At 36.1% G+C, this 19,269-nt stretch overlaps 1 protein-coding gene across 2 annotated transcripts; it reads left to right on the top strand.

Annotated features, from left to right (window-relative positions):
• Window positions 1–3,729: 3,729 nt before the first annotated feature.
• On the top strand, window positions 3,730–8,509 carry LOC127874640 (uncharacterized). 2 transcript variants are annotated; one of them, XM_052419107.1, is made up of 3 exons: window positions 3,730–4,614; window positions 4,762–5,423; window positions 6,087–8,509. In XM_052419107.1, exons 1-3 carry the CDS (start codon window positions 4,359–4,361, stop codon window positions 7,137–7,139), a joined length of 1,971 nt encoding a protein of 656 aa, XP_052275067.1. In that variant the 5' UTR covers window positions 3,730–4,358; the 3' UTR covers window positions 7,140–8,509. The 2 variants fall into 2 exon arrangements, with proteins under 2 accessions (XP_052275067.1, XP_052275066.1); XM_052419106.1 differs by having other exon boundaries at window positions 3,730–5,423.
• The last annotated feature ends 10,760 nt before the right edge of the window (window positions 8,510–19,269 follow it).

Genomic DNA, 19,269 nt, shown 5'->3' on the forward strand with positions numbered 1-19,269 from the left:
TAAGTCAAATCTGTTAATAATTGATTGCCAAAGTGAAATTTAAATTCAACATTGTATATGATTGATGTTTAAGATAACTATTATCAAATGGAATTGTATTCTAAGGTATTTGCATTTGCATTTGAGCAATTTTTGCAGATTTAAAGCATATTTTTCTTGGCATTCTGAGAATGATCTATGCTATAAAGACTTTAAGTGAATTCTGAATATTGGGGTTAAAAATTATGCTATTAAAGAAGAAAAAAAATACATAAAATTTAAGAATTAATCTGTGCTTTGACATTCTATATCAGAGCTCCAGATAAAAATTTGGTCAAATTCTTATTTACTCCCTATTATAAAAATTAATTCTTATTTTACCCCCTATTTATAAAATTAATTCTTAACACTATATTACCAAATAATTTTATGCATTGTTTTTGACACATCAGCAATCCAACATTTTGGTTTATAGTCTTGGAAAAGCCTGGCTTTCTTTCCGTTTCTTGCTTTCCCATAATCGGACGGACAGCTCAAAAGACCCCACATCTATCTTGCTCATCTTGCTTTTTTTGCCTTCCACGCTTCGATACACCGCTTCGGTCGGCCATTTTGATTTTTATTTAAAACAGTAACTGTCACTTCGGCTTAGGTCATAATGGCATTTTGGTCGCCGTTAAAGTCATATCAAAAATATATATTTAACATTTAATTTTAATGACATTTTGAATATGTATATTGTTTATTACTTGTGAATAAAAATTACGATAAGTGTAATTAAAAAAAGTACAATAAACAGTAATGACTCGCCTGTAATACCAGGAGAACAGAATCGAGACTGTTGGCCTTTCGACCGTTCTTAAGTGTGGCCCTTCCTAACAGCAAAGTGACGTTGACTTAAAGCTGTAGTTTTAATTGAGCGCCTCGACGAGTCAGACCCGGGATGAAATGTTTACCATATATAATTTGCTACTGGAAGTTTTACGCACGTTCGAAAATGTCGAATTCGTGTTTTATTTTTTCAATGCATAACTTTATGCAAAGATTTTAAAGCTAAATCGTTATTTAAGAAGTTTTATTCGTTTTTACGCCTTTACGCATGTTATCTGGAGCACTGCTATATATTTTTTTCCCTGCAAATTGCGTTTAGTTCCTCACTTCTGGTTAAAAACAAACCTGTTACCCTCCGATTGACTGTAAATTTTACAGCAAACACCAATACATATTCCTGTTTGTATTCTTGTATGAAAATGTCCACAACATAGGGGCGTAGTTACATGGGGACTGAATATTCAAATACATGTAGGTTAAGAAGTACAGTAAATGACATGACAAAATGCTGTTAGGACATATCATCATCCTTAATTCTAAACCAGCTATATGACATTATTCTTAAGAGGGGCATTTCAGAATAAAGATAAAAAGATACAAACGATTCGCAATGGAATGGAAAATTATTTCCTGCAAATATTTTTATTCGAAATTATTTCCGTCAAGACATGTTGTACAATAGCATGCCATGGTTAAAATGAGTGTGTAATACAATGCCTAATCTCTTTCTGCCAAGTTTGGGAAGTCTGCTTTAGGGACATTATAATGGAAGGACAGATGAAAGGTAACTCATTATAGTGCCACCAATGTAATTATTATGCTTTTTTCGCAGTTCAGAGCTGAAAATAACATCCCAGAACTTAATTATGCACTGCCAAGTTATTCAATAAATAGTAAATTGTAAACATTTCAATTATGAAAAATTAAACAACTTGTAATTCAGACACAACTCACATTTTACCTGTTATTAGCTTTGAACAAGCTAATAGGCCTCGGTGAAAAAATAATTTACATTGAAATTGAGAAAAGTCCTCGAGAACTCAGTGCCCCAGATAATTATTTGGGAAATAGGGTTTTCAACCATTGATTTTGAAAAATAGGGTGATTCCATTCTTCATATAGAGTGAAATGAGTAATAAAAATGCATACCTTTAAATAATTGCTGATTTACTTCCGTTGACGCTGCACACTTGTATTGATTCAATAGAACTGTAAACTTACTATCATCATAAATTTTAATAAACTGATGTTCGTAATATCTTTAATCCTTGAAACTGTCCATGATATAAACTTTAAAAAATGTCGACAATTTCTAACCAATGACATGCCTTTTTATACTTTTGACAGATTTGTTAAGTCACAGACTTTCCATCATGTTTTTGGATGTCAACTCAACTGCTGTATGCACAGTTTCTAACAAAATCGATAACACGAATGATCGGCACTTATTGGATCTTGCTTTCTTGATTCGAAAAAGTTTGCGATCAGCTGATATTTTGGCGCAAAAATCTCGGATGTCTTTCGACCTCTCTTAGCTGGTTGCGTTTTCAATACTCATGATATTGTATTTCTTTGCATTTTTAAATATTTTAATAGGGTGGAAAGACGCAAGATACGCAGCTGATCTGGGCACTGAGAACTGGTTTAACAGACATGATATTTTGGATAATTGTAAAAGTTAGGACAGCAGATATACATGTATGGGGAGAACAAGAAACGTAACAATGTTTAACCAGAAAGGCACAATCACAGGCAATCGGCACCTGGTCGGAAGCAATTATTAAGAATCATTAAGAAAGTAAATCGATAGAAAACAGAGAACCTACCCTTGCGCCCCATTGAGCAATTCTTATCAGTCATCGTCGTGATTTTCGCAAAAGTTTTAACAGCCGTTAGACATTTATGATCGATTTTCTTATTAAGCGAATGGCAACAATTTTTTGATCGACTAGTTTTGCAGCCAAAATATAAAGCACTTACCGCGTGTCAATGTTAAACTTTAAACAGGTCGTCACATGAACTTGCAGAAGATGTGAAAAGGCACCATCATGGCGGCAGCCATTTTTTTTTCCAAACAAACCAGTTTTTGCACCAAATGGCAAATAGACAAGAGTTCTGATTGGCTAATGCCAAATCTAAAAATAAATGCTGGTCGAGCAGGATTTTTCTGCTCGAGCAGAAAAAATGCTGGTCGAGGCAGTAAATTTGCTGCTCGAGCAGGTATTTTGCTGGTCGAGCAGCATTTAAAATGCTGCTGGAGCAGCATTTTTTCTGCTCGAGCAGAAGTTTCAAGTTTCGGACCCACTTTGGTATCCCATACAAGATGCGTATCGGCGATAAATAGTTGACATTTTCTAGATTATATTTGCACACAGCATCTTCAAAGCATGTTCTTTAAACGCATTTAGATCTATTTAGTCGTAATCGGAGCAACTCTTTGTAAAAAATTTCGGTATGTTTTGCTGACATGTACGTTAGATACAACTTTGTTGACTTATGTATCGTTTCTGGAATCGAGGTTGAACATTTTTCGCGACAGCATGATATAACCTCTGTTGGAAAGTAAGAAGTTTACGCATTAAATTTAAAGGCCATTTTAGGTCGTCTTTCTGCCTGCAAAAGTCCATTTCAGTTTTGATACGTGTTTAAGATTTTGCAACACCTTAAATGAAACGCAGAATTAGGGCAATAACGGATCAAGAGTGATGCATGTAATAATGCGTATTGCTAATATATTATATTAAAACTATATACAAATCTTGTTGATTCTTACAATAAATGATCTCAATCTTATGGCTACAACTGATCCGTTAATGCATGGACTCTGCGGCGGAAAACAAGTTATCACAAATACTTTTGCCTGCGTTTAAAAAATAAGCTATGTGCTGAATCAGTAAGCAAAGGTAATATTTAATCAAACTGGACAGGTGTTAAAAGAAGTCTCAAAACATTGCTTTTCACCCAGAACAACTTAATTACGCTTCTGATCTGGTAATGGTTACTTGACTGTATCGTTTTTGTCTTTGTATTGTAATGATGCACCTTGGCAATCATTTTTAACTTGTAAATCGTCAGATGCTCTAGTCGATTTTCCAATAAAAAAAAATGAAACTAGTAAAGTACCGGTAGGCCTAGCACTCCGATGTAATGTGAGTTTGTAAACTGGCCGGCGTGATATGTTTGAAATAATGTTGATGACGGTGAACAAATCCATGTAAACAAATAAACATGTATTGCTTTGTCTTCGTATCTTTACATCGATAAAGAACAGCTAGCTTCACGTTGTGATTGTTAATTTGTGATGACACGCGTTTATAATTATTTATCGTTCGTGACATTTACATTTTAGCGTGACAGAAAATGCCTCGGTCGTATGTTGACAACCCATATAACCGGAGTGTCGGACGGGTGGGGATGCCCGTTGGCAGTATGGTCATCTCCAAAGGTAGTGGATCAGGCGGACTTAGCGGAAGCAGCGGATTTGGTTTCCAGCGGCGGCAGTGCTTTATTTGCCAGCGGATATTTCTGACGTCAGACCGTCATCGGCGATGTCGTCGGGAACGTATGTGGACAACGCGTACAACCGGTCTGTTGGTCGGGTAGGGATGCCGATGGGAAGCATGCCGATTTCGAAAAGCAGTGGCGGAGGTGGGGGCCATTCCGGTAGTAGATCAACTAAGGTCACCATCAGTGAGTCATCTGCATGTCCGTCGAAGACATACGTTGACAATGCTTACAACCGGAGTGCCGGAAGGGTCGGGATGCCAGTGGGGAGTATGCCGATTTCTAAAACGGAGGAAAGACCTGTAAGTGCAAAAAACGAGACCAGGAGCGGCTCAAGTAATTCATCTACATCAACGAAGACGTATGTGGATAATTCTTACAACCGGAATGCCGGAAGGGTGGGGATGCCAGTGGGGAGTATGCCAATTTCTAAAACGGAGGAAAGACCTTTTAGTGCAAAAAACGAAATCAGGAGCGGCTCAAGTTATTCATCTTCATCAACGAAGACGTATGTGGATAATTCTTACAACCGGAGTGCCGGAAGGGTCGGGATGCCGGTGGGGAGTATGCCAATCTCTAAAAATGACACGACTGTGAAATCATCGAGCGTAAAGCACGATTACGGAAGTGTATCCGATTACGATGATTCCTCGACCAAGACGTACGTTGATAATGCTTCTAATCGCCGCCTTGGTAGGGCCGGTATGCCGATCGGAAGCATGGTGATATCGAAGAACAGTCCAGCGCCGCAGTCGAGGCCAGGAACGGCAAGCTTACGCTATCTAAGGTATACGTCGACAACGCTTACAACCGCCGTTTGGGTCGTTGTCGGTTTGCCCCTGGGAACGGCGGTGGTATCGCCGAAAATCCGGACGTACACGGACAACTCGCAGAACCGGCGGTTGGGTCGGGTCGGCAAGCCGATCGGCTCCATGGTATTTCACAAAAATGATAAAACGGTTACCATGCAGACGTACGTAGACAGTAAAGCCAACAGGGACCGTCGGAGGGTTGGGCTGCCTCGCGGTTGCATTCCACGGAGTAGGAAGGTTTCGAAGGAAACCGAAAGGGTCAGAGACATCGTGCAACGGCACACAGATGAAAATGGGGTAAGGAATGCATCAATTGTATTTTATTTGCAATCATAAGATACTATTTGTTTAAATTAAGTATTGTATTTGTAACCATTTAAGGGTCTTAATTTGTATTTATACCGAAGTTTGAATTTTCATCCCTCCAATAGTAGTTGTTTAAGATATCAGTCTCCTAATGACCTGCTATTCAAATTTTAAATTTTCATTTCGACAAATGTAACCATGCTTCGTTACATCAACAATTAAAATCTTTAAACTTTCATTGGCCTCGCCTACGTTGCTCAGGCGCTGTAGATGTCATTTGCGGTGTTGATCTCAATACTGTGGCAGTAATACCGTATTATACTCATGATACTGGTCATATTGGGAAAACTAGCTGGGAAAACTTGTTGTTGGTCAATCCGATTGGGAGAGATATCTCGTTTTGCAGAACCTGTCTAAACCAATAACCCAAAATACATATAAGCTTTCCCATATTTTTGGAGTTTTTAAATGTGTTTAAATGGGAAATAATAATGGAAGCTTGGGATGGTTCTTTTTTAGGGCAATAAGTTTGTGTAGAGCTGAAAGTGCTACTGTTAGGAAAATATACGCCCCACTGTTTATGCATTATTTACTCAACATTGATATATATTATTATTTGATTTTTTTTGTCCTAAGTAATGTCTCTATTTTCAGGCTCTGAGATATTCGGACAGTTTTATGTGCGATTACCGGACCCTTGATAGCGGCCCAATGCACGACTACCAATACGACGACACGAGGGACATGGCGAAACTTCAGGTCATGAATATGGTTTGGCGCCAACATGCCGAAATGGCTTGGTATGACCAAAGCGGTGCCGAGGCGATGACAACGGACGACCTGCCGGAAGTTGACGATATCATACCGTATTCCGAGCTTAAATTATGCGAAAAAATAGGCGAAGGAGGGTTCGCAGTTGTCTTTTTGGCAGAGTGGCGGGGAACGGCGGTAGCGGTGAAGGAGATGAAGACAGGGAAGATAACTCGGAAGAAGGTGGATCTGTTCAAGGATGAAATGAAGCTATTCCGGTCTTTTGATCATCAAAACATCGTGCGTTACATTGGCGCTTGCGAAGAACCGGAACACCTTTGCATCGTCATGGAATACATGAAGGAATGTCTGTTTAACGTCATTCACGTCAATGACGTCATGACGGATATGGATGATCAACAGCGCTTGGCGATTATCCGACAAATATGCCTTGGCATGATTTACCTGCACGAGAAGAATGTGGCGCATTGTGACCTCAAGTCGCAAAATATCCTGATGACAACGGCGTCTAACGGTGACACCATTGTGAAGATTTCTGATTTCGGCTTGAGCATGGTCAGGAAGCATGCGGAGACGTCGACGGCGAGCGTTACCATGGTGTCCGGAAAAGGAACACCGCGCTACAGCGCACCGGAAGTACTACGTGGTGAGCGCCTTAAAGCGAGCGACATGATGCGCACGGACATCTGGAGCCTCGCTCTGATCGTTTTCGAGATCGTCTACGAAGAGGAACCGTATCCAGATTTCAACTTAATGCAACTTCAGAAACAGGTTGGCGAAAAGGGCAGCGCACCGGAAGTACCGGAAGGCGTGGATGTTAACCCGGATATCCGGTACATCATGAATAAGGCCTGGCAGCTGCAACCTGAGAGACGCCCGGATATCGCCCGGTTTAGCGATGTGTTTTTAGATGCAAACTACATTTTTGTGCAATAGACATGGAGAACACTTGAACAATACATGATGTCTTTGTTTTGAGTAACTAACATTTAATGGTGTTTTTTTTTTAATTTTGTTAAGATAGTTTGTTGTTTCTATATAAGTGTTATTTTGATATTTTTAGTTACTGTTGTGTAATAAATAGTTTTGTAAACTTGAAGTTACATCATACTTATTTATAGAATCATTAGTGTGGCATTGTATTGTCCTCATAATATTATTTTATAACTATTACTAATAACTACTTAAAGTGATATTATGGGCATCTAACAGTATATAGGTGTCTATCGCAACCGTTGTTTATTTTTGGAGTTTTCACTTCATGTACACTTATATTTGTTAATGCAGCATCAACATACTAAAACAATAACCCGGAAAGAGAAAAATAATCCATTTGAATATCAACCGTACTTTTGTTTTTACAACTGACAACAGAAATGATTCGATGTACGATGTGAGTCTAAATGTAGTTTTCATGCAGATTCGTTCATACGACACAAAGACACAATTTTGTTTTACGGATCAATTCGGCTTAGAGGACTGGGTGAGTCATTTAAAATATCGAAAATAATATATACTTTTTATAAACAACTAGTAGCAAGATAAGTTGTAGATAATTGGTCAGTTGCCACATTTTAACTAATTCTTTTGACCTGTTAATTCTTTTCAGCTCAATTCAACCGTGAAAAATGCCCATAATATCACTTTTAATTAAAGTTCCCACACATTATCATTTATATGCTTATATTTTTCTTCTGAAGACAAAATATGGAGACATACCCATATAATAAGAGTAGTTCACCCCCAGAGTGAAGAAACCACCTTTTTCTCTTGGAGATTACACCCTTCTGTGTACTTATTTCATGGTGTCCGGAAAAGGAACACCGCGCTACAGCGCACCGGAAGTACTACGTGGTGAGCGCCTTAAAGCGAGCGACATGATGCGCACGGACATCTGGAGCCTCGCTCTGATCGTTTTCGAGATCGTCTACGAAGAGGAAACGTATCCAGATTTCAACTTAATGCAACTTCAGAAACAGGTTGGCGAAAAGGGCAGCGCACCGGAAGTACCGGAAGGCGTGGATGTTAACCCGGATATCCGGTACATCATGAATAAGGCCTGGCAGCTGCAACCTGAGAGACGCCCGGATATCGCCCGGTTTAGCGATGTGTTTTTAGATGCAAACTACATTTTTGTGCAATAGACATGGAGAACACTTGAACAATACATGATGTCTTTGTTTTGAGTAACTAACATTTAATTTATTTTTTTTTTAATTTTGTTAAGATAGTTTGTTGTTTCTATATAAGTGTTATTTTGATATTTTTAGTTACTGTTGTGTAATAAATAGTTTTGTAAACTTGAAGTTACATCATACTTATTTATAGAATCATTAGTGTGGCATTGTATTGTCCTCATAATATTATTTTATAACTATTACTAATAACTACTTAAAGTGATATTATGGGCATCTAACAGTATATAGGTGTCTATCGCAACCGTTGTTTATTTTTGGAGTTTTCACTTCATGTACACTTATATTTGTTAATGCAGCATCAACATACTAAAACAATAACCCGGAAAGAGAAAAATAATCCATTTGAATATCAACCGTACTTTTGTTTTTACAACTGACAACAGAAATGATTCGATGTACGATGTGAGTCTAAATGTAGTTTTCATGCAGATTCGTTCATACGACACAAAGACACAATTTTGTTTTACGGATCAATTCGGCTTAGAGGACTGGGTGAGTCATTTAAAATATCGAAAATAATATATACTTTTTATAAACAACTAGTAGCAAGATAAGTTGTAGATAATTGGTCAGTTGCCACATTTTAACTAATTCTTTTGACCTGTTAATTCTTTTCAGCTCAATTCAACCGTGAAAAATGCCCATAATATCACTTTTAATTAAATTGGTTTTATAAAGTTTAAAAAAAGCATTTGGGTAGTAAACAAATATATATTCGTTTATACACACTGTCCGGTTATTTTCATAATTAAACTGTTAGGTCTTTTTTTTAAGCGATGCATTCTTTGTTCAATATTACAAACGACTTGAACGTACCTTTAAATATTATGTTAAATTTATTTAGCGCATATGTGTCATAAATTTTAAAGTATAATTTTAATGTTTGGTAATTTATCAAAGCGGAAAACGTTGAGCGCGTTCATTGTAAATTTTGTTAAAGAATATTAAATGTAAAGATGTCAACAAACTCATTATCGCTATTTGCCGAAGTTGGTCGATTCCCCTTATATTTAGAAAGATGTCAGGATCTTTAAATAATGTTTGAAATTATATTCTGTAAAACAGGGTAATTGTATTCTAAAACACATTGTACTATCACAGAGATTAGAAAATGAACGCAAAAATAACACAAACAATTTGTCATCGAAAGTACAGGACGTTCTAAATAAAACCTGTTTTAACTATGTACGGCTATTCCTTATGGAAGGGAAAGACCGCCAATATGCATTACCTGAAATTTTGCACGTGTTGAATATAAAGTTTATTTGTTTAACAGAGAATTATTTAATGCAACATTTTAATATCTGTTTTGTACAATTGTAAAGTGTAAAATGTAAGTTCCGATTCTACAAAATGTTTAAAAACAAACGTGTAACTTCTTAAACTAAAGATCTGAAAATTAAGATAGCGCATATATAAAGTCTACATCTTCATATACCTATTATTGTAGTCATAATAATAAATAAAAGATAATAGATCAATCTGAAAGTAAGTTGATGACAAACTACATTAGCATGTTGAAAATCTTTTAAGTTGTACGATCGGTTTTAGTAATCTGCTACAAGTCAGCATCTAACAAGTGTACACTATACAACTGTATAAAATACAAGTTGACGAATCACAATTCATCATTTTACAACGCATTTTCAAGTCAACCGGTGTTATGGTACAACTTGTCATTAGTAGTAGCCACAGGTGTTGGGCGCGTGACCAAGTCACTTAAACATAATCAATATGTCATAAAAACAACATTTTTTCATCATTTGGACAAAAAATTTGATATTATATTATATATACAAGGTAGGTATCTCTTGTCACACCGGAAAATCACCTACATCAACATTGTTAAGCCAATAAGTGCCTAAATGGCGGTAGATTTTCGTAAACTATGTACCATTTTGTTGGGAAAGGTTGCCTCGTGACGAAAAATGACCACGAACGGCTACTTGCTAACATAAACTACAAGAAAACACTTCTCGAACTCGTAGAAATGCTATTTACCCGTGAACATTGCCGAAGTAGTAAACATTATAGTAACAATGATACAACATAAAAATGCTTTGCTACATTCTGGTTCTGGTTTCGGAAAATGATAGTCGAAACAAAAAAGTTAAGTAGGATCCTGTTTTGTACAAATCATTCCTTAAAATCTCTGAAAGTCATTTCGAGGTGTTACGATGCTGTAGTCAGGAACCGACGGCCTCAATCCGTGCCTGCCTACATCATCTTTCAATTTAGCAGAATCGAGGTCAAAATACGGCTCTCCATCACACAGGTGGTTAGCGTGTGGCTATGATATTAATTAGTGAAAACATCATTTTGAATGATAAATAATCATATTATAACGAAAAATTAACTTTTCTGAAAAAAAAATATTTCACTATCAAATATATATATAACAAGGTATGCAACTCAAAATCACCCCAAAACGGGGTGCATCGCTTTGAACAGCCATATCTTCATAAATTTTGCAGCGATTTTCACGATCTCGGTCTTATTCAACGCAGAAATGAATTTCCTTTCTGGAAATGTATATGTCTTGCAATATTTTAACAAATGCTGGGTCAACTTTTAAGAAATAACACGATACACAACACGCATGACCCAGTTGACAGTGATCATGCTGTCTTTAAGACTGAAATCTTCACGGAGTAAAGGGCAACTTCCCTACAAAGTTCATGTAGTTCGATACCATAATTCAATAAAACGTATGAAAAAACATTATTACCGTTCTTGTCGTTACATTCTGCATCAAGACTAACTGTCCAGCGCCGTTTGAAACCTTTGTTTACATACATTTCAACTAACTGACATTTTAAACATACGAGTGATTTCATTGGTCCAATGCGGAGGTGTGTCTTTACAACTGGAGATTTCATTCATAAAGAATACATGATCACTGTCAACTGGGTCATGCGTGTTGTGTATCGTGTTATTTCTTAAAAGTTGACCCAGCATTTGTAAAAATATTGCAAGACATATACATTTCCAGAAAGGAAATATTGAAGGTCACAGTGACCTTCACCTTCAAATGAATGACCTTGAAATGACCAGTGGTCATCTGTTAATCCTGGCCAACCTTCATGTCAAGTTTGAAGACTCTAGGTCCAAGCATACCAAAGTTATACCATGAAATAAGAACTTTAACATTTTTACATTCAAGGTCACAGTGACCTTGACCTTCAAATGAATGACCTTGAAATGACCAGTGGTTACTAACTAGTTATGGCCAACCTTCATGTCAAGTTTCAAGACTCTAGGTCCAAGCATACCAAAGTTATAAGAACTTTAACATTTTTATATTGAAGGTCACAGTGACCTTGACCTTCAAATGAATGACCTTGAAATGACCAGTGGTCATCTGTTAATCCTGGCCAACCTTCATGTCAAGTTTGAAGACTCTAGGTCCAAGCATACCAAAGTTATACCATGAAATAAGAACTTTAACATTTTCGAGCACGCCGCCACCCCGCCCGCCCGCCCGCCCCCCCCCCCCCGCCCGCCCGCCCCCCCCCGCCCCGCCCCCCCGCCCGCCCGACAACATCAATCTATAAGCCGAGATTTTTTCGAAAAAAATCCGGCTAAAAAGCAATCCTCGTAGTGTCACAAAATATAACGACAACAACAGAACGCTCCACATTACTCAATCGTTTCGCGTTGTAACGCTTTATAATTTTCAGGTTTTTTAATCGTCAAAAAGATGCATCAAATGGATATTTTATCACAAATATCATAACTACAATAACATTTGCGAATCTGAAACTTTTGTTTAATTTTGTCAATTTACCGAAATATGAAAAGGTCCCTTTGCGTACACCTATATTATTATGTGTTTTCTTTTGGATTGTCATCAGTATCGTTTTGCAATGGGTCACGTGCCGTGCAAGACATGTTCAATTAATGTGTCTTAATAGCATGTGCAGAGGTATGGTTGCAGATTGTTTTAACTTGCACATATATAATTATGCAAAAATAAATGCGTTTAAACCGTTGTTTCTTCCGGCATGTAAGCATCGTGAGAGAGTTTTGTTTACCTGTCAGGAATATGGCTTCACAAATACACAATTTTGAACAAGCTTTTCAGAAAATCACGTCTGGTTTCGGTTTCGATTTCATGACGTTTTAACTTTATTCGTAGAAATAATTCAAAGGGTGTGGTGCGAATACATACTTAAATGGACCAGTTTAATGTGCCATTAAACGTATGAATACTTCAATGTATGAAATAACAGTGACTCATACTCACTGCCGTAAATCACTAGCTCCACCGCTGTTTTGAGATGAATTGATAAACGGGTCAATGAAACTTCCGATGTGCCGCTAAGGACCGGAAATTTTAAAAATACATGTAGAGTGTGAGTAAGTTTTATACGTTTTTTAAACATATTTCGCATAAATTTTGACATCAGGAAATGTAATGCGATTCAGAAGGAATAAATCGTTTACATTTTAAGAAAATGTCATGATTTCTTAAAAAACTTTTCGTATGCATTCTTTTCAAACAGAACATACTGCGTTTTATTTATCACCAACAGAAAAAGAAACAACTATATTGAATGCGTAACGTATTGCATCATCAATATTCAACACGTGTAATAAGTTCGTAGGTATAGAAATATCGTGCAAGGCATGACACTCCAGCGCTAAAAACAACTACTAGTATATCTCAACTGTTCTGACGCATAGCCGACATACATTAGTAATATCAGGGGTTAAAAAACAAAACATGTACCGGTAGTTTAGTTTATTAATTAATTTCAGTCACATTCATATACATACATATAAAATCAACACAGCGAGAATATACAGTAACATCATGTATATGACCGTTTTTAAGAACTATAAGTGACTTTGATTCATATACACATAATTTTGTAATGCCATGTACTTGGTAATGCTTCCGAGCACTGTCAAACAAACCATAGAACCCTTGCTGTCATACCAAATATTTTAGAATGTTAGCCGGTATGGATCCTTATCTTGGTGTGGTCATTCAAATTTGTTTGACATAGCTCGCAAACATCAGCACTTACACACGACATTCTTTTTTTACATTTCTATATGATAAAAACAAGGGATGTGTCTGTCAGAAACACAATGCCCCCTATTGCGCCGCTTTGAAGCCATATTTTAGCATTTAACCTTGAAGGATGACATTGACCTTGACATTTCACCACTCAAAATGTGCAGCTTCGTGAGATATACATTCATGCCAAATATCAAGTTGCTATCTTCAATACTGCAAAAGTTATTGCAAACGTTTAACCAAGACTAACCAAGAGACAGAAAGACAGACAGACAGGCCAAAAACAATATACCCCCGATCATTTGATCCGGGGCATAAAAACAAACAAACTGGAATGGAATTGCTAATCATGACATCCATCTAACTCCAAAATTTTGACACTCAAATGGATGAAGGATAACTGGTATGTGTGCATGCGTTCATTCGTATGTGTTTGTGATTATGTGACACATTTTTTTGCATTAATTACATACTTTATCTCTACGCCTCCAATGATCCAATGTTCATGTAATGTAGTGAGCTTCGACTATTTATATAATATGAACAATCGAAAATAAGCAACTTGTTTGTCTGGGAGCAAGAACATCAATCAAGTCAACACAACCTGAAGCAAAAGGATCACTAAAAGGGCTTGAAAGTAACATTTGAATACATGTATGCAGTGATTTTTTTTTGCTCAAATTTACAGCCGAATTTCGGCTGCTTCCCAATCGCAAAAAAACACGTTTTTTTCCCAAAATTCTGACCAAAATTTCCCAAAAAAAGCCCAACTTACAAAAAAAAAAAAAAAATTTTTTTTTTTTTTTTTTTTTTAGAAAGAAGTCTCATATAACTTAATTATGATTTCTTAAATCTAGGTCTCAACTTTATTTTTTAAACATCTTACAAAATATATAACTTGAATTTAGTCATTTTTGTCCGTAAATCATTCCCAAACTTGCCACTTTTATAGATTAAAAAAAAAAAAATTTGACCAGACTCCTTGTCTAGAAAACTCCCTGAACATGCACTTAAAAACAATATCACTTCTGTTACTTATAATCCTATTTATAATGCTTCATTTTTTCCAATTTTATGGTTTATCGCGCTATTTTTCCCAATTTCACGGTTTATCGCGCTAATTTTCCCAATTCAAAAGGCACAGGCTGTAACAAATTAAAGCAAACAAAATCACTGGTATGCTACTTTTTAATACATGTATGCTACTATCCCATCCAATAATCCACGAGCTCTTAGCAATCAGACATTTTTATTCGAAACATGGAAAAGTAAAGCGAGATTTAGACATCTGAATATAGCCATGCGTGTGACTTACATGTATATATTTTAAGTGCACGTCATATGACTAAAGTGAGGCGGAAATACTCGACGGTTTCAGTCGTGCAATTATGGTCACTGCTTTTTATACTTCGAACTTTAGGATCGATAACTGTGCAAGCTGTAATTCTTATAACGAGTGAAATAACACATGACTCTAAATACCATTGCATCATGAATAATTGTGTTGTGTGTTCGTCTCTTTTATTAGTTAAAACATCAAAGGGTCGAAGTAATAAAATAAATAGTTGTATTTTATTTCTTGCAAGTAATCCTTTTTTTGAAAATATAATTGTTTTCTTTTTCAGCCTTAATGGACATTTTCACGGATTTTTCCATGTATTAACGTTTGCAGAGCTCCAGATAAGGTTTTGTGAAATTCTTAAATAACTACCAGATTTTCAAAAAGAATTCTTAACTCTGAAATTTTATTCTAAACGTAACTACTAAGGTTTGGAAAATAATTCTTATTTTTTCTAAATGACCTAAAAATAAATAATAATGGTTATTTTCATGCAAAAAAGTTTATTTATGCGAGTTCAACAGTGTCTTTTCAGTATTATAAAAGATTTATTTTTTAAATACCTTTATATGCCCAAACTGTGCTTAGATTGCATGCCTTAGATGAATTTTTACATATTTCACAATTAAAACGGGTCTCCACTTCAATCTTTTCAACAATTAGCCACGGGACTTGTCCCTTCCACTCGTTCAATGTTTTTTTTGTGTAAAGTTTGGACCCGTCGTGTCGCGTTTTTGTTTAGCTTTTCCGACTGTGTCGGCAACTGAACATACAACATCGTATAAGATCTTTTCTATAATGTCTTTCTTAACATTTAACTTCGGCTAACTTTGCGTACAATATGTTAAAAGCGTGTTTTTGGACGCTTTGCAGTTTTTTAGGACGTTCTCTGGGCGCCGCCATTGATTTTTAACCAGGTTTTCCAAAGGAAAAAACTGGTTATTAGATTGGCGAATGCGGGCGGGCTGGCTGGCTGGCTGGTTGGCTGGCGGGCGGGCGGGCGGAACAAGCTTGTCCGGGCCATAACTATGTCGTTCATTGTCAGATTTTAAAATCATTTGGCACATTTGTTCACCATCATTGGACGGTGTGTCGCGCGAAATAATTACGTCGATATCTCCAAGGTCAAGGTCACACTTTGAGTTCAAAGGTCAAAAATGGCCATAAATGAGCTTGTCCTGGCCATAACTATGTCATTCATTGTGAGATTTTAAAATCATTTGGCACATTTGTTCACCATCATGGGACGGTGTGTCGCACGAAAGAATCACGTCAATATCTCCAATGTCAAGGTCGACACGACTAAAAATAGATTTTTTTAAAAAACAAACTTACAAAGGGGGTTAATTTTGTTTGTTCATTTCAAAAGTTCAGTTTGAGTTTTCTCCCTTTATCAGATTTTTTTTCACAATGAAAACCTGGTTTTGTGACATTTTTGTCCCTTGTTGACAGATAGACTGTATACGCCGCTTTTATTGGAAAAAATAATTTGTTATACAAACCCGATAACCATTCTATATAAGCACCGCACAGATCTTTAATACGCGAAAAGAACTCAATAAAAAAAACGATACGAACCGATGTAAAAATAATATTCGTAACTTGATTTTGTAATTCTTAATGGTACGACAAGATTTTAAAATAAATACGTAACGGACTTGAAAATGATTCGTAATTACGAAAATACGACCCTTATCTGGAGCTCTGGTTTGTCATTAAATGCTTTAAATTGATGAACGTTATTATTGAAACTAAATTACACCAGTAAAAAAAAACAATAAAATTTACGAAAGACAAAAATTAATCCTCAACTGGGCTCGAACCACTAAATCTTGGGGAAAAAAATCTAGTGCTTTAACCACTCGACAGTGAGAGATGTATTTTATACTTTATATAAGCAATCTTCGTAGTGTCATAATATATAACGATTACAACCGAATTATCCAATTTATTCAATCGTGTCGCGTTTGTAACGCTTCATAATTTTTAGGTTTTTAAATCGTAAACAGATGCATGTACATGTAATGGATATTTTAGAGCATGGTAAATGTTCAGTATTACTATTTTATGTCAGTTTACCAAAACGAAAAAAAGGTCCCTTTAAATGGGCCTTTTGACGGCATTTTTTCTCTCAGCATATGTGATCAATGCATATTTGCTGTTTTCAAACACGTATATATATATCTCATAACAATGTGATATTGATGAAATCGTTTAGAACAAATAGAATTCCACAATATTTGTTTGATACACGAATCTTGTGGGATTTGAACTCTCGCCTTCATCAATACTTATTGTCCCCTACCGGTTTCACCGGAGGAGACTTATGGTTTTCGCTCTGTGCGTTTATGAGTCTGTCTGTCTGTCTGTTACACTTTTCTGGATCTTTCGATAATTTTAAAAGTACTTCATATTTTTTCATGAAACATGGATAGATGGCAATATGGACATTATGCACGCCATTTCATTATGTTCCCACGTCAAAAATTATGGTTGCTATGGCAACAAATAGACTAGAAATACTGCTGAAAATGGTGGTTTTCTGGATCCTGCGATAACTTTAAAAGTTCTTCATATTTTTTCATGAAACTTGAAGCATGGATAGATGGCAATATGGACATTATGCACGTCATTTCATTTTGTTCCTATGTCAAAAATTCTGGTTGCTATGGAAACACATATATATAAAAACAATCTGACAAGGGTGGAGCCGCTAGAGAACATATATTGCTTGGCAATAGTCCTGTTTTACGCTGGTTCTCCATAAATATAGATATTTTATTAAAACATCGCGATATTCCACTTTTGCGGATGATATTTTTCAAGTAAACAGGTAAAAAGTGATTAGGAACAAACGTATACCATGCCAACAACATAAACGTATAAAATGCCAACAACATAGACGTATAAAATGCAAACAACATAAACGTATAAAATGTCGACTACATAGACGTATAAAATGCTGACAACGTATTGCTTCGGTCCTGCCGTCAATGGGAGGCATACCTCCAATGACAGGTTTACTACTGTCCCGTTATCGATTATGAGCACATGTATAGTGGTACTTCGTGTAATATCATTCATAACGATTGTACTACTTCTTGGATTATCCCGCGCCCCTTTAAAGTGTCCGTCAAGTGTCCGTCGGGAAAACCTCTTACATACATGAACATAAATACATTGTATTTTAGATAGCGTTTATACAATGAGACATACGTGTTTAGCAACCTGTGTTATAAATACTTTTTATAAGATAATCCTATTTGAAGCAATATTACACCGCATTAAACGTCGCGTGCCCCTTTAAGTCCCGTTATCGAAAGTGCGCATGCGCATAACGTTACTTCATCTAGGCGTACCGGTAGATAACGATTTTATTAATGAAGTTATACCTCTGAATGCCCCACACCGGCTTAAACTGTCCCCGGGGGATGACATTTTTTATAACGTAAAATAATTTATAATTTACAAAACGAGATGTGTATATATACATATATATTTATTTAAAGCATCCAAACTTGATTAATTTTGTATGTTTTAGTGTTGAAATGCCTCTTTAAGGTATTTTATAAGCAAACAACAATATGTAGGATCACCTTGACTCATAGCGAATAATATTAAGAAAATCACCAGCCATTTTCTGAAAACGGGTTAATTTAAAAAAAATACACATTGCTAAATGAGTCACTTGTTGTGTTATAAACATTGTTGCATAACAAGAATAAAATTTACGGTATTTATGTCCAAATTTCAAAACCTAATAGATTTTTCAGGGTGCAGAATCGATGGGGTTTCCAGGGTTTTACTCACGGGCTTGACTGAATGTAAACACACCGTTAAGAACTTTATTTTTGCATATCTCAAATTATTGAAAAACGTTTGTCAAAATCTTGCAGCTTGTGTCGATGTCTTAAGATTTAAGAATAAATCCTTAAATACGTTTGAAATCGGTAACAAAAAAAATCACGTCGCGTGAAGCATAACCATGTACATAAATGCAGCAGACATCGATTTTTGTTCAAGAACGTAGGCTTATTGAATAAAGTAATTCTGATATATTCCATAGTGCCATACACTGATTAAAAAACACTGTCTTTCATGCTCTGTTTAGAATTCTTAATAAAACTTGTTTTAAGGTAGTGCACCTCTAATGGGCACATATCCAAATATAATCTAATTAATTATTTTCTTAATCAGCATCATTTCACTGAACTACATGCAAATTTGTAGGTAGGCTTTCCATGCTTTTTAAAAAAATATACCGAATTTTTCAAAACCACCCCCACGCTCGGCTTTTGTCCAGTTTATTTTCACCCCTGGGGTATATAAAAGTTCCATAATTCATTCAAATTTCCAAATATGGGCATGCAGTTGGTGTGTACAGATGCTGTAAAGGTGTTTAAAGTTTAAACAAGATGAAATAAGTATTCTTTTACAGACATTTATTTTTTACAAATTTTTATCTATGGAAGAGCACCATGAAATGTAAGTGATTTCAGCCAA

Source organism: Dreissena polymorpha, chromosome 3, assembly GCF_020536995.1.
Source record: "Dreissena polymorpha isolate Duluth1 chromosome 3, UMN_Dpol_1.0, whole genome shotgun sequence".
NCBI lineage: Eukaryota > Metazoa > Mollusca > Bivalvia > Myida > Dreissenidae > Dreissena > Dreissena polymorpha.

Coding starts and splice junctions, on each gene's coding strand:
- LOC127874640 (XM_052419106.1), top strand. CDS start 4,359: ATGTCGTCGGGAACGTATGTGGACAACGCGTACAACCGGTCTGTTGGT. Junction 5,424..6,086: donor GGCACACAGATGAAAATGGG/GTAAGGAATGCA, acceptor CTCTATTTTCAG/GCTCTGAGATATTCGGACAG.